Source organism: Drosophila ficusphila, unplaced genomic scaffold (genome assembly GCF_018152265.1).
Source record: "Drosophila ficusphila isolate 14025-0441.05 unplaced genomic scaffold, ASM1815226v1 contig_791, whole genome shotgun sequence".
NCBI lineage: Eukaryota > Metazoa > Arthropoda > Insecta > Diptera > Drosophilidae > Drosophila > Drosophila ficusphila.
In genome coordinates, this window is record NW_025064737.1 from 6,200,405 (window position 1) to 6,216,231 (window position 15,827).

Consider the following 15,827-nt stretch of genomic DNA (forward strand, 5'->3'; position numbering starts at 1 on the left):
CGTTTTTTGTATTTGTTTAATAATATTATTAGAACGATCTAGAATTTATTGATAAAGTCGATGAGTCCAATATTTCTATGCAGATGCGAAGTCTGTCAAACGCAAGACGTTTTCGGGGGCCTCTAAATGCATTTTGAATTAAATTTAGGTACAATTGCCCATACCGTTGTTGAATATTAATCAATTTCTGACCGGCCGCTTGCCTTCAGTTGGGCTCCGGCCACCCAAGTATTTGGTGGTCACTCGATTCAGTTTAGTTCGGTTTTTGCTTTTGCTGGCAGCGGTTTCGGTTTCAGATTGATTTCTAGTTGTGAATTTCATTGACAATGTTGCGATTGGCCAGTTCCACATATAGTTCCATATGTTGTGTTATATTTCTAAATGTAAGCGACAATTGGTAACTTGTTGGCTACATCGACCTGTGTGTTTTTTAATAGTGACTCATAAAATATTGCAATTTTAAGTTTGGTGTAGGTCAGGCATAGAGCTTTAAAATAATATCATGAAAATTGAAAAAAAGTTTAATTCAAGGCTAGATTGACTATAATTTTCATACTTGCTATATTATAGTATATAATAGTAATACATGTCACTATGTTATACAGATATATACAGGAATTGTTTTCTTTTTTGCTAAAAGGCCTTTAAAAAAATTGTAAACACCCTTTTTTATCTTACTGTTTTTGCGAAAAGTTTAAATCTTGTGCATCTTAATAATATACTTATTTTTACAAGCATGCCGATTATAATGTTGTACACAAAATTCTTAAGAAATTTTTAGAGAGATTTTCACCTCTCCCTTGATTTACTTTTTCGCAATATAGACAGTCGCATTAATATGCCTCCAAAAAAATCATCTTTGATTTGCATTACTGTCATATCCCATAGAACATTTCAAGGTCCCGAGACGCGTGCGCGTTGGGATTTGAATATAGAAAGCCTCATTATCGGTAGGATTCAATATTCATTAACGTACGTGTAGCCGGTCATTAAGCGCCAATTAAAGATTCCATTTCTCCTGTATACACCTGCAGTTTTTGTGGCTGCTGCTGCTGACGGCGACATCGGCGAAACCAACCAACTCCACTGATTCCAATCCCACGAATGAAATGCAACATGTGACTAGCTTTGTGAACCAGAAACCGAAATCCGGAGACCGTATGGAGTTCGATTTTGAGCGGAATGAAGCGGAGGCCACCAACTCGGCACACGTGCATCAGCTATTCGGCAGTTTGCTGCAACTGCCAGGAAAGGGAAACATGAGTCTGGAGCTGTCTTTGGAGACGGATGACGAGCCGGTCAGTGAACGCAACCAGCTGGCTGATGAAATGGATCCCATTGGAGAGCAGCATGAGGGCTTTACCGAATCTGAGGACGCCTGGCATCGCATCAAGTTGAATATTCCGGTTCTTGAGCCTGTGAAGCACCTGATCAATACGGTGGGCGGTGGCGGGGTGAACGACTCACATGTCAAGAGCAACACCCATCGGCTGATCGGACACCATGGCGTCCACGAAACTCATCATTCGGGCGGTAACATCAGCTCTCCGGCAATCGAAACGGAGGAGGATCGGGAGACGGCCATCGACAGCACTGGCTTCGATGTCCTGGAAACGCTGGGAACTGCTGGCACGGTACTCATTGGCATACTGCAGAATCTCCGAAAGCTGTTCGCCGCCAGCGTCGGGAATGCAAGTTCGGCTTCCTCTGGCGGTGGTGGTGGAGGAAACTAGTTGATTCCTTCCGTAGCTTGAGTTCTGTGATTAATATTAGCCCTACGTTTATTGGACTCCCGTCAATCTTGATTCTAACTAATAAAGTGAACGAAATGTAATGAAAACAACGAAAATCATATCGGTTTTATAAAATCATTATGGAAAAATAAAGAGTAGATTATTTGCTTCAATAGAACCACAAAGAATATTAAAACTAACACACGATACAATCCTAACAGATTTCAGCGATACCCCAGATATAAAATTCGATTTACGGAAGTCATATTAAAGACCATTTAAAATATTTTAGTGGCTTATTTCTAGTATGCTATGCGGTCTTTTGAAGGAGCCTACATGAACTCGTAACTGCCGTCGTCGAAGTTGCGATTGCCGACCATTGGACCGCCTGCGCCCATTTGATTGGGATTCTGGCCGCCCATCTGCGGACGGAACTGGTTACCCGGCGTGGTCTGATGTTGCAGTAGTTGACGAAGACCTGGATTGTTGTTGCTCATCATGGGACGCACCATGCGCTGCTGTTGCTGTTGCGCCTGCTGCTGCTGCATGGCGGCCACATTGGGTGCCACTTGTTGCAGCTGCTGCTGCAGATTAGGATTGGGTACGCCACCCGGGCCAACGCCCACGCCCAGAGGCATCCGCTGTTGCTGCATCATGTTCATCTGCATTTGGTTCTGCTGCATGGGCATACCACCAGGCCCAGGACCCGGTCCTCCGCCCGGACCTCCGCCGCCCATCTGCATGTTGAGCTGATATTGATTGTAGTGCTGCTGCTGCGAGTTGTCCTGCTGCATCTGTTGCTGCTGTTGTTGCTGCAGTTCCATCGGCGACTTGCCCTGCTGCTGCATCATCTGCTGCTGTTGTTGCTGCTGCTGCATGCTACCATGCTGCTTTTGCTGAATTACTTTGCGAAGACGTTCGACGAATATCGCCTGATTGTTGGGAATGAAGCCCAGAAAGGCGTTGCGATCGGGCGTGTAGAGCAGTATGAGCACCTTGAGATCGCAGGCGGGCGCATTGGGAATGGAGGAGAAGTGGACGCAGCCTGCGTAACCGGAGGTCATCATCTTAGCCAGCGAATCGAGCGCTTCTCCAGGAGACGGTCGAAAAACGACCATCTTCGAATCCTTGAGGAACTGGCCGCCAATGTTACCAACCAAGTGCTTGGGCATCAGTTGCATCAGCAGTTTGGGCGGCCAATTCTCAGCCTTGATTTCAGGCTGGCCATCTTTGATGTTGGTGCACACGGTGCACTGGAGCGAGTGTGGAATCTTTTGAGGATCCGATTTCGGCTTCTCTGACCACTCCAGAATGCCTGTCCAAATCTTTTCCCTTAAGGAGGCCTGCTCCTGCTGCGGATTCGCCTGCTGCTGCTGGGGATTGCCCTGCTGCTGGGGATTTGCCTGCTGTCCCACTTGCTGCTGCTGTGGGTTTGGCATGTTGCCCGCATTTCCAGCCGGCATCATGTTGTTGCCGGCATTGGGATTGACCTGTTGCTGCTGCTGTCCTTGCTGCTGTTGTTGCTGGGCCATTTGTTGTTGCTGCTGCAACTGCTGGTGGTTCAGCATCTGCTGCTGGCTGAGCAGCATCCTCTGTTGTTGCTGCTGTTGCACTTGTTGCTGTTGCTGCTGGGCCTGCTGTTGTTGTTGCTGCTGCAGCGAAGTCACCGTTTGATTGGGAGGTGGTGCGTTAATTCGTGAGATCAGCGCAGAATTGGGATTCTGCTGCATGCCTCCGCCTTGTCCAACACCACCCACATTGCCTGCTCCCTGCATGAACGGCGGTCGCGCTTGTCCCGGCTGATTGGGATACATCCATCGGTTTTGGCCGGGCCCCACGTTCTGCTGGAAGTTTGGATTCTGCATCTGGTTTGGCACAAACTGATTTTGTTGCTGTTGCTGCTGTTGTTGTTGTTGCTGCTGCTGCTGCTGCAGAAGTTGCTGTTGCTGCTGGGGATTGAGATGGCCCGCTTGCGGATTGGGACCCGTCTGTTGTTGCTGCATCGAATTCATGTTCATCACTTGCTGCTGGGGATTGCCCTGCTGCTGTTGTTGTTGCTGCTGCTGCTGTTGTTGTGCTGGGGTGGTATCCATCGGCATCCCCTGTCCTGCTTGCTGCTGACCCGCTGCATTTTGTTGCTGTTGCTGCTGTTGGACGGCCGCCTGGGCTGCATTGGGTGCGGCCATCTGGGCCGCCATGCTGTTGGGACTGGGAGCCCGCTCCTTAAGGCTGTAGCCCTTAAGTAGCACCAAGTGTCGAATGTTCTTGGCATAGTTTTTGCTGGTGATGGGTTGGTCACCATCGGCCTTCATGAACAGCTTGAACAGGATTGGCATCTTGCGCGGCGCAATGATGGAGAGATTAATCTTTCGCTCGTTAAAGAGCGCTGCCAGTTGTTCGCATGACTTGCCCGGATACTTCCACGACTCCGTGGTGGGCATCTGGTAGGGAGGACTGTTACAGATGAGAATGCAGTGCCGCTGGACGTTAGTCTGGTCGAGCAACTGTCGCCGCTCGCTAAGGTCGTCAAAGCAGCCGTGGGCCGCGGCAAATCCTTCGGCCATGTGGGCACACGACTCCATTCCGCCTCCAACCAGCGGCAGTCGTTCAATCGTTTCCATCACTTTTTGGGGCTGCAGAAAGGGTCCGTAGGTGGTACACACGGGCTCGAGCAAATTTGCCGCGGTGCGGTAGACCACGATCCCGTAGAGCGTGGCATAACGCTCTGCAATCAGGTATTCCCGCTCGTCGATGGAGCCAGTGGTAAAGTGCTCCAATGTCGGCAAAATGTAGTTGGTCTTTAACTCGTTGATGTACGCGCCGTTTATAGCGCTGCCCTCTATGATGAAGACCACGTCAGCCAGAGGCATTTGGTCCACCTCCATGGTCAGCACGGAGAGTGGAAATTGGTTTTAAATGCAGAAACTTGTTGCAAAAAATGCAATATGTTGTCTGCTTTTTTCCGCTCTTCTTCTTCTCCTGCACTTTGTTATGACTATCGTTCTGCTACTATCGATGTAAAGTGAATAGGGTTGTCTTCGAAAACTTAATATCGAAAAAACTATCGTTCACGATAGTTGCGAATGTTGCCAGACAGAGAGAGGCTTTTACGCTGTCTGGCAGCCCCGTCAGCTGTTCCTTTTCACCAACTTGCGCCGTTCCGTTTTGTTCAGTTCATTCGCCGATTTTGCAGAAAACGGACGTTGGCCATTAGCTCCGCGTTGTTTTGCCCCAAAAATTCGTGAAAAACCACGCTAAACGCTATTAAAGTGACAAATTACTAAACAATTGCCAGTAAACAGTGTGAAGTGCGTAGAAAGCAAGCCCTTAAAGAGTTTTAAATCGTCGCAAAAGTAAATTGCGGGCTTTTTTTGTGGCCGTCGCAGAATGTGTTGCACAAAGCGGAAAGCACGCTAATGAGCGTGCAAGCGACTAAAACGCAAGGAAATGTAAATAAATAAACGTGTCTAGCCGCGATTATTGTGAAAAGTCAACAAACCAGTCAGTTGGCCGGTGAAAAGTGAGTGAAATCTGAGTAAATTTGTACAATTTGTCCAATTTGCTTTTGGCCATAAGAACAGCTGTTGTTTTCCTTCTCGCTCTGTCTGGTTGAGCGTACTTCTCTTGCTCTTTTGCCCTCTCTCTGTTTTTGTTGCTCCTCTATGTTTGTGTTTTTGTGTTGCAGTTATTCCCAAATCGTTTTATTCTATTATTATAATTATTTTTGTCGCCCTGACGTCATTGATTTAACTAATACTTTAGGTATGCATTAACATATTTAAAGTACGGTATAGAGTGTATAAAAGCAACTTTAAAGACCATGTGTCCACAGCATGCCTTGTTTGTTATTGTTGCCTGGCAACATGTTTCGCCACATCTTCCTTTTCGTTCTTTTCCGCTGTTTTCCTTCCATGTTGCCAATAAGTAACTTTTCCATTTGTTTACAATAATTGCGATCTAGCCAAAGGCAACGATCGCAAAAATATAGCGCCTACATAAAAAGCGGTAGAAGCTTGGGCGTCACACTGACTGTGAATTGCTCGCTAATTGAGTATTTTTGCAATTAAATGCCCTTCCTAATCCATCTGACTTTTTTATATAATCTTGATTAGTAGTAGCTATTTTATTTTAAATAGTTCGTAGCTGGACATCATCAAAATTTAATTTTGTAATACCACTGTAGTTTGTATAGCAAGTGCCGACTTTGTAACAAACTTATTAGGATATCAACCTCCGATAAGGTAACATACATATAATAAACAAACATATTGTTATCTGTTGGAACAAAGCACAGAGGGTGTCAACTATGCATATATGTATGCATATATGTGTTCGAACGGAATAATAAACCTTTCAATCAATATTTTACCATTATTATTTGGACTTTTTTTTCCCAACTATTGACCGAATATAAAGGACTTTATTTTCTTTTTTTTTATTTTGATTAAATTGTTAAATAAAATGTTCTAACTAAAAATAGCCCATAATATACACACATTTGTTAAGGGTATAAAATTACTTTTTGGCTTACTTGTGCATCCTACTATTCCGTCATCGTTTTCTGATTTATGTGATTTTGTAGATCTCGTTTGCTCGAGCTGAGTTTTCAAGTTTTCCCACACAAACAAAGTAATTTGTATTATTTATTGCACCAACAAAAATAGTTACTTATGGACATGCCAATTGAGATTTCTGCAGGTTAAAGAATACTATAAACAAAATGAATTTTTACTATAATTTATGTATCACAAACTATCGCAAAAAGTTTCCTGAGTGTTAAAGTTCTTGACATATGGGTTGATAGGAACAATTTGGAATAATAATTACAAAATCCAAAAAAGAACAACGTTGTTAAATGACCTAATTATTCGTATTCAGGCCACAAAATATACAAATCATGATATTTTTGACAAAATCCGAGATCGTAGGTCATTGGGAACACACTAAGCCTGTTATCGGTCAGTGTGGTGATAAAAGCCTGTTGTAGTTTTTTCTACTTTTGTTTTAATTGTTCCCACTTACTTTTTAAGAGGGCTGATAAGAGCAAGACAATTTGACAGAACCCCCTTTTTAACCTGGTCAAGTGGTAACTTTAAACTAGCTGCTCGTTATAACAGCTCCCTCAAAAGTATTTATTTAACAATTTTCCACTTTCTTTAACTACTTTACCCTACTTCCAGCTACTGGGGAACTAAAAACAAGAGAATCCACTGCGGTGCTGATTACGATGGGCGAAGGTGTTCCCATTTTCAGAGTTCTTATCGGGCAACGACTGAAATATGATTGAGTTGGCCTCTTCTCCAATTTTCGTCTGTTTCTGGTTCCGGTGCACTGAAACCCGGCCGGACTCGATCCGGGAGGACATCTGATGGTCTAATGCGATTCGGTGGTGGCCAGGGAATGGAACATGCCCGTGGATATGCATAAGAACGTATCAGTTCAAGTCGATAGTGATTTTGCCTTATTGCTACCCAGTGGAGTTTATGAAATCAAAAAAATGGAACCGCGCCCCAAAATACGAACAATCATTGTATTTTGTCTTTTTCTGGCAATCGCCGGCATTATCGGATTCGGATACTTTTGTCAAGATCAGGTAAGCCCCAAAGCCCCGATAATTAATTCTCATTGCGTTAACCATAAATTACTTTTCCTTTTGTATACATTATTTCTGACTCTTGGCGCCAATGCAAATTAGCACCCATTGGGCAAATGCTAAATTTCATAATTTATATTTGGCGTTTTGTGTTTTTATTGAATTTACCATTCATTCTTTCGGTGGACGAAACTTGTTTTTCTACCGCGCATCAATAAATTTATAAGCTTGAGGCTTGCATATATGTGTGTTTGATTATAAATTTGCGTTGGAATGTTTGCCATTGAATTACAGGCAGTTTTATAGAATGGAAATCCTCCTGGCTGTTTATCTGATTTCCCGAGCTTTAATTAGACGAAACAAAATGTTTTGTTTACAACCTTTCGTATGGCGCCTTAGTACAATTTTGAAATTGTTTACGCAAAGGTGTTAAGGAAATATGCTCTGAATGAAATTTTCCTTATTAGTACAAAAATCTGTACCATTGTAAAGTTCTTTACAGAACATACACGACTACTTATGATTTCTGTTCTTACTTACCTAACTTCTTAATAGATTTTCTAATCTAAAGCACAGCTTTTAGTTAGACTTTTTTTGTATTTAATTGGGGTCACTGGTCACTATTTATAATCAGTCCAATCCATAAATCATAAACGCACGGGCTTGATTAAAATGTGTCTCATTTGTGGGGAGGCTTCTCCTCCTCTTTTAATGAATGATTTAATGGTCGATGTGTAAAGTGCGGCCATTAAAAGCAAACCAAGTGATGACAATGGAGGCAAAACAGCGCATAAAATTCTACCCTGGGGACACATCAACTCTGGCCAGACAGTATTCACTCAACTTTGGAATAATGCTGCGGATATGTAGATTTAACAAATAATCCATCCCATGCCAGTCATCTCTAATATTAGCATCGATAAATTCGTTAAAAGAGATCATTAATTTCCAAATGCAGCCGGAAAACTCGATGTGTTCGAGTTCTATTTATGTGCCTGTTGAGATACGTTTTGGCGATATTTAATTAAACAAGAAACAAATTTGTGAATTCTCTTAGAACTGAAATAATCAAGTGGGCGTGACTTTAGGAATGAGTTCAATGTCAAATGTCGGTGTTTATGATATAGATACGTTTTTGTATGTTTATTCTAAAGACAACTCTTATTAAGATTTCTGTTTTTTGTTTCGACACTTGGCAAGGCATCTTTCAGTGTGTATGAAATATTTTCCAAATTGAAAAAGCTAGCAAAATGACATTAATTGAGCGCAGCTGCCTTTTCTACATTTTCCGCACGCGATCTTGCCAGACATAGTGACTAGCAGGGCGTGGCCACGCCCTTTTTTGCGATGCCGTGTGCGTGCGTTGGAAAATTCGCCCTCTTTAAAAATAGCTTAATTAGTTGTACGCGCCATAACAGAAGAACATGCTTAAATGAATAGTGTGGCGAAAGTCAAACATGAAAATGAGATAGGTTGCGTGTCTAATAGAAAACAGACAGATTATTTTATTATTTCGGAAGCGAAGGCGGCCCATTTCGGGGCACTCAGATTTGTGTTCTTAATGGGCCAAGTTGAACATAAATTACTCGTACTCCGTATTTATTTTATTTCCGTAATTCTTGAACTCTTGGTACTTAGTTTGATTAATTACAAGCGATTTTTAATTGTCCTGCTTTGGGGAATTTCGGTTGCAGTAACTGTCTTCTTTCAGATCATTAAGTCGGTAATGTTGCCACTGTGAAATGGTATTTTTTGTCAGCTTTTGTGCATGTTTCTTTTTCAAAATGTTTTCTTTTGGCCTTTTTAAGTGATAGGTTGTAGAGATATAAACGTGAACACTCTATTTACAACTCTTATTCCTCTAGCTTACCTAAGGTAGCCACAAGTGTGTAAACACTATCGACCACCTTAACATAAACAAATTCGTTGACTACTACTCTGAATATTCAATGCGTCGGATTTTCGGACTGCCAGCAGCTCTTTTTTGAATGCTGTATTTTTATTTCTAATTTGGTTTTATTTATTTCAATTTATGCAAATTTTGAATCACTGAATATTTATTCAGTCTTGATAAAAAGTCATTAATTAAACGCTGCTGTTCGAGTGGCTTGAGTTGTTTGAGTTGTAAATAAATTGTGGTTAGAGGGATTTTGTGATTGTTGTGACGTCCGATCTGTAATTGTTTACGCAATATCCGAATGGGGTCCAAAGTTCAATTACAGGTGTGTGTTTTTATTTATGTATTCTTCGTCGGCTCTTTGGTTTGCCTGATTGAATAAACAAACCCAATGTTTATTATTTCAGTACGCTTGCATATTCAACTTTCATATTTGTTGCAGTGGTTGCCTGAATTTCAGACCAATTCCCAAAGCGAAGCTAATGAAATGAAAACTATTTATTACTTGTTTTTTGTTTTCTCGGTCGATTGTTTTCTGAAATTTATACCGCTGTCTGCACAACGAAAACGTTTTGTTTTTAGTTTTTATGGCTGCTCTTTCACATACATATCTATGCGTTTTGTTCATCGTTGTTGTGGGCCTTGTGTATTTACCAAATTACAGGGGAATGAGCAGTATATGAAATTCCTGTATTTATAACAGTTTTTATGTCTCTATTAAAACTGCAAAACAGTTGTCGTTACCTGCTAGATCGTGCCAAAGTTTGACTACAGCTTTTGGGCCATAACAAGTTTACTCCATGAATACACTTTTGGTTTTTGTTTATGCGTTTTATTAGCCAAGATTTATTTGTAGCCTCCATTTTATTGTTGTCTTTTTATTGCTGCGTTAATCAATTTAATTAGGTGTGGGATTTATTGATGTAGAGAGAATTTGGTAAAACATTTTTACAGATTTGTCACCATAAATTTAAAAGAACAGCGTACGATTTTGATATCTGCTTGGGACTTTAAATATTTCTGTAGAAATGCAGTCCCGCTGTGACTTAAATGTCTCAATTACCTTTAATTCGAGCTTTTAATGTGTGATTTAATACTGCAGTCGAAGAAATACATATATGGTTACAAACGGGGTTGCGTGGGTCTTTCTAATAATTTCTAGCGGACTCTGTGTCAAATGCCAATAAACCCCACAGAATTTGTTTTATTATTCTCTCGCTACGATCAAGATAAGTTTCAGAGCTGCCTTAACCATTTCAGGAACTTTGGCATAATCAATTAGCATTAATATGCCTGCCATGTGACGTCTTCATTACGTCCCAGTCAAAGACCAGTAGCTTCCATGGAAAAAACACAAAAGCAGCTAAGAAATAAGATGAGAGCAAACAAAAAAAAACCGCAAAACACATAAAGTCCAGACCAATTAAACTATCAGCCATCTGAAATGTGCGGCAAAGGGAAGGGGAGTACAAAAAATTTCAAGCACCGCACATGCCGCAAAAAAGCAAGAGCCGGTCATAACTCAAGTCGCACATGTCATAAAGCTTGTCGAAGGGCGAGATCCGGGGGAAGTGTGTCAGGCGGCACTTTAATGTGGCCTCTGTGGGGCAAATGAATTTCCAGATTCCCGAACAGCAAGAGACAAAAGGGCATTATTCACGCCTGTTTGAAGCTAATTCGTGCGCGAAAGATCAAAAAAACGGTCAGACTGCAAATCAGATGCTCAGATATCGGTTCTCTTTTCACCAAGAAAAAAAAAATTTTGAGGATGCAGCGTCTTGAATACCGAAACCCCTGGACAAATTAGCCAGCCAAAAAAAACAAAACCCGTTGACTGGTTTAGCTTTTCTTTGTGATAAAAGTTTTTTGATAGCCCAGCTTGCGTCGCCGTCCTCCCTCTTTTCTTTGAAGAGAAACCGGTTTTGCTTTTGTCTCGGCAACTTATAATTTGGTGTATTGCTTTGGGTAAGAAAGACTGGTGTTTTTATAAATAATTTTTTAGAAATTAAATTAATTACGAGTATATTACCTTATGTTAATAAAAATCATAGTTTTTTATTTCAAACATTTTTTTACTATATTAAAATAAAATGCTGTAAAAGGAGCCATCCAAAGGGCATCAAGAATTCCATGTGCTCTCATATTTTATTCTTTATTGGACCTCAAAAGCGAGGTCTGATCTTTTAAAAGCGCTGTAAACTGATAGCCGTTTATGATCTTAAATGGCAATGCAGGTAGATAGGGGACTGCATATATACTTATATGGTTTTTAGTACCTCTATGGCGGTCAAGTTTTAATTTCACTTTTATTAATTAAAGTCGGGCAAATTTTGAATGAACAAAATCAAGTTTACTTACCCATAACATTTACAAATGCAGTACGATTACATTCGTGGTGTTAAGAATGAACACACATTTTTGAAGCCTTACACTGCATATTGATTTGTTTGAACGGAATCGCAATATTTTTGGAGAATTCGTTTCATTAGTGGTGGTAACAGATGTGCGCCGCCAGCATTTACAAAATTTCCATTCGTCTGTTTTTCCACTCTTGGCGTTTTGAAATCCATTTAGAATTATTCATTTATGTGCAAAATCATTGTGCCGCAGCAATTGGCAATTAGAAATTCAATTCAAACGTTTTGTAAAATGCAATTAGCGTTTTGTAATACTAATTGGAATCATTTCGCTGTTGCTGCACCATGTGCATTTAAGTCCTGGCTAATTTGATTATTTTGGGCTCAGCGTTATGCAATGCGAGCATCAGGGAGGCTAGGTGAATTATCATTTTGGTGCAGGAATTCAGAGTACAATGAAATGTAAGTCGGATTTTACGAGCAAAGCTATTTGACCTTAAATATTCTGAAAATTGTATGCGCATTACAGTTTTGTTTGAGAGTTTTAAATGTAAATGGTGTTGCACAACTCAAAAATCAACTTATTTTTTAAAGCTTCATTAATTCCTTTCATTCAAAAAAAAAAAAAAAAAAAAATGTGCCAAGTTGCGTTGGGCTTCAGAACTATATTGTTTTGAATAATTGAAAATGTTTTGCAGACATTCCCTGCAACTTTATTGGCCTCAATAAAACATTAAAACTCATTTACTTTTCACTTTTTTCTGCCCATTTGGCTTCTAACTTACAAATACAAATAGCATTGGCCACAAAAAAAAAATGTGTGGAGCAGAAAAGAAAACGAGCAAATTTGTGTAATAAGCATCCAATTAAAACTTTTTCACACAATGCAACCCAACCCAAGCAACTAAAAAGTCTACGGACCAACAATGAATGCAGAGTGTCTAAAAGCGGTGGCAGGGGCAACTTTGCTCTCGACTGTCGCCTATTTAACGAGCTGCAAAAATGTGAGTTGGCTGGAAAAGCCAGGCCAAACCGTTAGTATTTATTATAAGGGACGGGATGAGGGGGGTTAGGTGGTCACAGGGGGGGCTGCACTGACGAGTGAGCGGTGGGGCATAAAGGATTTCCGCTTGGTTGACTGAAATATGAGCAGATTTTCGACAATGCTATACTTTTCTAAGTACATTTACACCAGGCACATTGCAAAGAGAAAAACCAACAATTCATTATTCTGCGTGAAATGCTTTATATGTATTTTGTTCCATTCACTAAACTCAATCATCGTCATCGCCATGATGACAGTGATAATTACAGTCATTCTTATTGTCTTCCCCATATACATATACGTATATAGACATATGTATATAGATCAACTTGTGTGACAATGTGAGAGGCGTGTTTGGGTTTCGCAATTGCAAAATGTTTCGCTTTATGGTTTCTATCTGTGTTGTTCTTGTCTAACTTCTTCGTTTCGTTCTTTATGTAGAGGGTTGAGCTGTGATAAAAATAATCCATTGGCAAATGTTGAAAACAGAAGCCCAAAGATGAGAAAAAATCTGAACTTTTTGCACACTCTCAATATTATGATGGCTTGTACACGGTACAAGTGGAAGTACATACATGCATATGTCTAGCTTACAGTATAGACCTTTTGGCTTAGTAAATATCTACAGTATACATGAATACATACAGTAGGCTTTCTTTGTTACTAGTATAACATTGGGAATCTATTTTATATATTTTCGAAAGAGATTAATTTGATGATAAGCGTAAAAAAAGTGCTTCAACTGAAAACAACACAGGCTTAGACTCAAAAACTAAGTTTTAATTACAGTAGAATCCGGTTATAACGACTTCCAAGGGACCGACCATTTTTCGTCGTTATAACCGGAAGACGCTCTAAGCAAAAGGAGGAAAAAAAATTTTTTTTTGATTATTTTATGGTTGCTGTGTTTTTTATAGGTTTTTAAAATAAATCAAATTAATTTTTTAATTAAAACGAAAAATTTAATAAATTAAATTCAAAAACATAGGTTTTTCTAAATACTGAAAACTGAATGAGCTTATTATTGCACATATTGCATTTGGCAAATTAAAACATTCAGTTTTACTCGGAAAAAAGCAGAAAAAAACTAGAAATATAACGGGACATCTCATGGAATTGACTATGAGGTCTGCACACACAGTGTGACGTCGGCAGTGCACTTCGACTCTCTCTGTCTCTCGCAGCAGCGTTGTTAAGGCGACAGCTAAAACTAACAGAGAGTTGTGCCAGTGCAAGATCCTTCGTGTCGCTGCTACGCACACAAGCAAGGGTGCCGATCACTGACAAATACATACATTTCTAACAGCGTGTTTTGATGCTTAAATTTTGAACTATGGCACTGTATTTTTTCCGGCACGACGCAATATCCGGTTAAATTTTCCAATTTTCCTGAAAAATTTCATTCTTATAAGCGGTTTGTCGCTAAAAGCGGAAACGCTTTAAGGGGTTATATACCTTTTTTTTTTCAAAAAAAAAGAAAATTTTTTTTTGCTGAATCCTAAAGTATATCCCCTAGAGAACATTTTCCCAAATTTTTGAAGAGATCCGAATAATAGTTCGATAGGAAAACAGCGTTTTGAAGCGCGGTTCGTCACTTTTTGTAACGCAACGTAAAACTTTGAATGCGATTATCTCAAAGTCGTTTTTTTCCAAAAGTGCCTTTGCTGTGACCGCGATTGCACAAGAACTATTTGATCGATCTTCTTCAATTTTTTTTTAAATATTCGTAATGATTGTGCCGAGTTCGTCATTGAATCAGTTTTTATGCGCCAATTTCGATTTTGCAGATAAGAATTTTTTAATAAAATTTTTAGATCTCGAAAAATCAACTTTTTGGAAAAATTGTTACTGTATGCAAAAAAAACCAAATATTCTTGAAGTAATTCAATGACGAACTAGAAATAATACTAAACTAATAAAAATTTTTTGGTTTATTGATCTCAGTTGACCCGCTGGACTTCCATCGTGGTCACCGCAAGCCGCTATATAAAAAAAAGGGTTATGAGAGAATTGCCATAACTTCGGAAGTTATTTATATTTTTTTAAGAACAAACGTTTGTTGTGTCTATAAAAACATGTACTATCAATAAATAATAACCTCAGTATCATAAAATAATTGCTACACACCTGAAAAAAATCCAAAGTTCCCTAATTTTTTTCGCTCAAAAAGGTATATAACCCCTTAAGCGGAGGCCCTTTCATATAACTTTGTATGGGGGCCAACCAAACCATCGAGTTTTCGTCGCACAACCCGGACGGACACTATAAGCGGAGTCGTTATAACAGGATTCTACTGTAGTTTAAAATATATATTATTGACTACTGGGTGTATAATATTCCAGACAGTCGATTTTAGTTTGTTTTTTGGTAACAATACAACACTTGAACATTGTTTTGCACTTGGCTAAGACGCTGTTTCTCTTTCCCTCAGTGGCACCCACTCCACCGCATCCCCAACATATTTTTCAGTTTGCTCACGTATTAATTGCTCAAGTGGAAGCGACAAGCAAAGTGAAAAAAAAATGGCAGCAGTTAAAAAAGAAGAATTGCCATTGACCGAAACATGTTTTTGATGTTTCCCAGCACTTGAACTCAAGAAATGCTTAGTGTACTATATACTTATAAGTAGTATGGATATCCTTAATGGAGGTTTTTTCTTTGTGATTTATGAAGGGTTTCCGTAGGTGATTAATTTGGTGTGGGTTGGGAGAGGGCATAACAAATTAGCTGAAATTAATGACAGTATTGTGTCGGAAGTGTTGGAGTAATTTAATTAGTCCTGGTGTGCGACGGTACGGTGCCGTGATAAGAGGTTTAATTATGAAGTGTAATTATAGAAAGGTTAATATTGCCGAATCATCTTTTATTCATATTTTCAACTGCACTAATTCCATCGTTTTACTTTCTTAAATCAACTTATTCCGCTAAAGTCTTTAACGTTTCGTTTCATTGGAATATATTTTCCTTATCCTCTTTGCATTTTCTTTTCGCACAAAATCTATTTTCATACTGATAAATCAGATTAGCTTCTCCATGGACCTCCCATAAAGATTTGAGTGGGCTTCCATCGCCACCACATCCCATCTCATCTCACCCTGCTCTTTTCCTAACCCCAATACTTTCCCCCTAAGCCCACATTTGCCGTGTGCGAGAGTTGTTTGTAAAATGTTTAGGGTACAGTACAACTTCTGAGGAGTGAACT

The 15,827-nt window shown here is 39.9% G+C and overlaps 3 protein-coding genes across 3 annotated transcripts in view; 2 read left to right on the forward strand and 1 right to left on the reverse strand.

The window, feature by feature from the left end:
* The first annotated feature begins 44 nt into the window (after positions 1-44).
* LOC108101057 lies at positions 45-1,849 on the forward strand. The gene is made up of 2 exons (XM_017205244.1): positions 45-383; positions 1,035-1,849. The coding sequence occupies exons 1-2, from the start codon at positions 327-329 to the stop codon at positions 1,731-1,733; spliced, it is 756 nt and encodes a 251-aa protein (XP_017060733.1). The 5' UTR covers positions 45-326; the 3' UTR covers positions 1,734-1,849.
* Positions 1,850-1,854: 5 nt separating this feature from the next.
* Positions 1,855-4,731, reverse strand: LOC108101055 (mediator of RNA polymerase II transcription subunit 25). The gene has a single exon (XM_017205242.1). It carries the CDS (start codon positions 4,616-4,618, stop codon positions 2,066-2,068), a length of 2,553 nt encoding a protein of 850 aa, XP_017060731.1. The 5' UTR covers positions 4,619-4,731; the 3' UTR covers positions 1,855-2,065.
* Positions 4,732-4,897: 166 nt separating this feature from the next.
* Positions 4,898-15,827, forward strand: part of LOC108101071 (heparan-sulfate 6-O-sulfotransferase 2) — an 83,032-nt gene continuing 72,102 nt past the window's right edge. Inside the window, exons 1-2 of the mRNA XM_017205263.2 lie at positions 4,898-5,253; positions 6,914-7,326. Coding sequence (XP_017060752.1) covers positions 7,141-7,326 — 186 coding nt within the window. The 5' untranslated portion in view covers positions 4,898-5,253; positions 6,914-7,140. The remainder of the gene's footprint in view (positions 5,254-6,913; positions 7,327-15,827) is intronic.

Bases quoted from the DNA above. Each gene is read 5' to 3' on its own strand.
- LOC108101055 (XM_017205242.1), bottom strand. From the start codon at position 4,618: ATGGAGGTGGACCAAATGCCTCTGGCTGACGTGGTCTTCATCATAGAG.
- LOC108101057 (XM_017205244.1), top strand. From the start codon at position 327: ATGTTGCGATTGGCCAGTTCCACATATAGTTCCATATGTTGTGTTATA. The intron at 384-1,034 runs GTAAGCGACAAT...ATACACCTGCAG, and splicing joins GTTGTGTTATATTTCTAAAT to TTTTTGTGGCTGCTGCTGCT.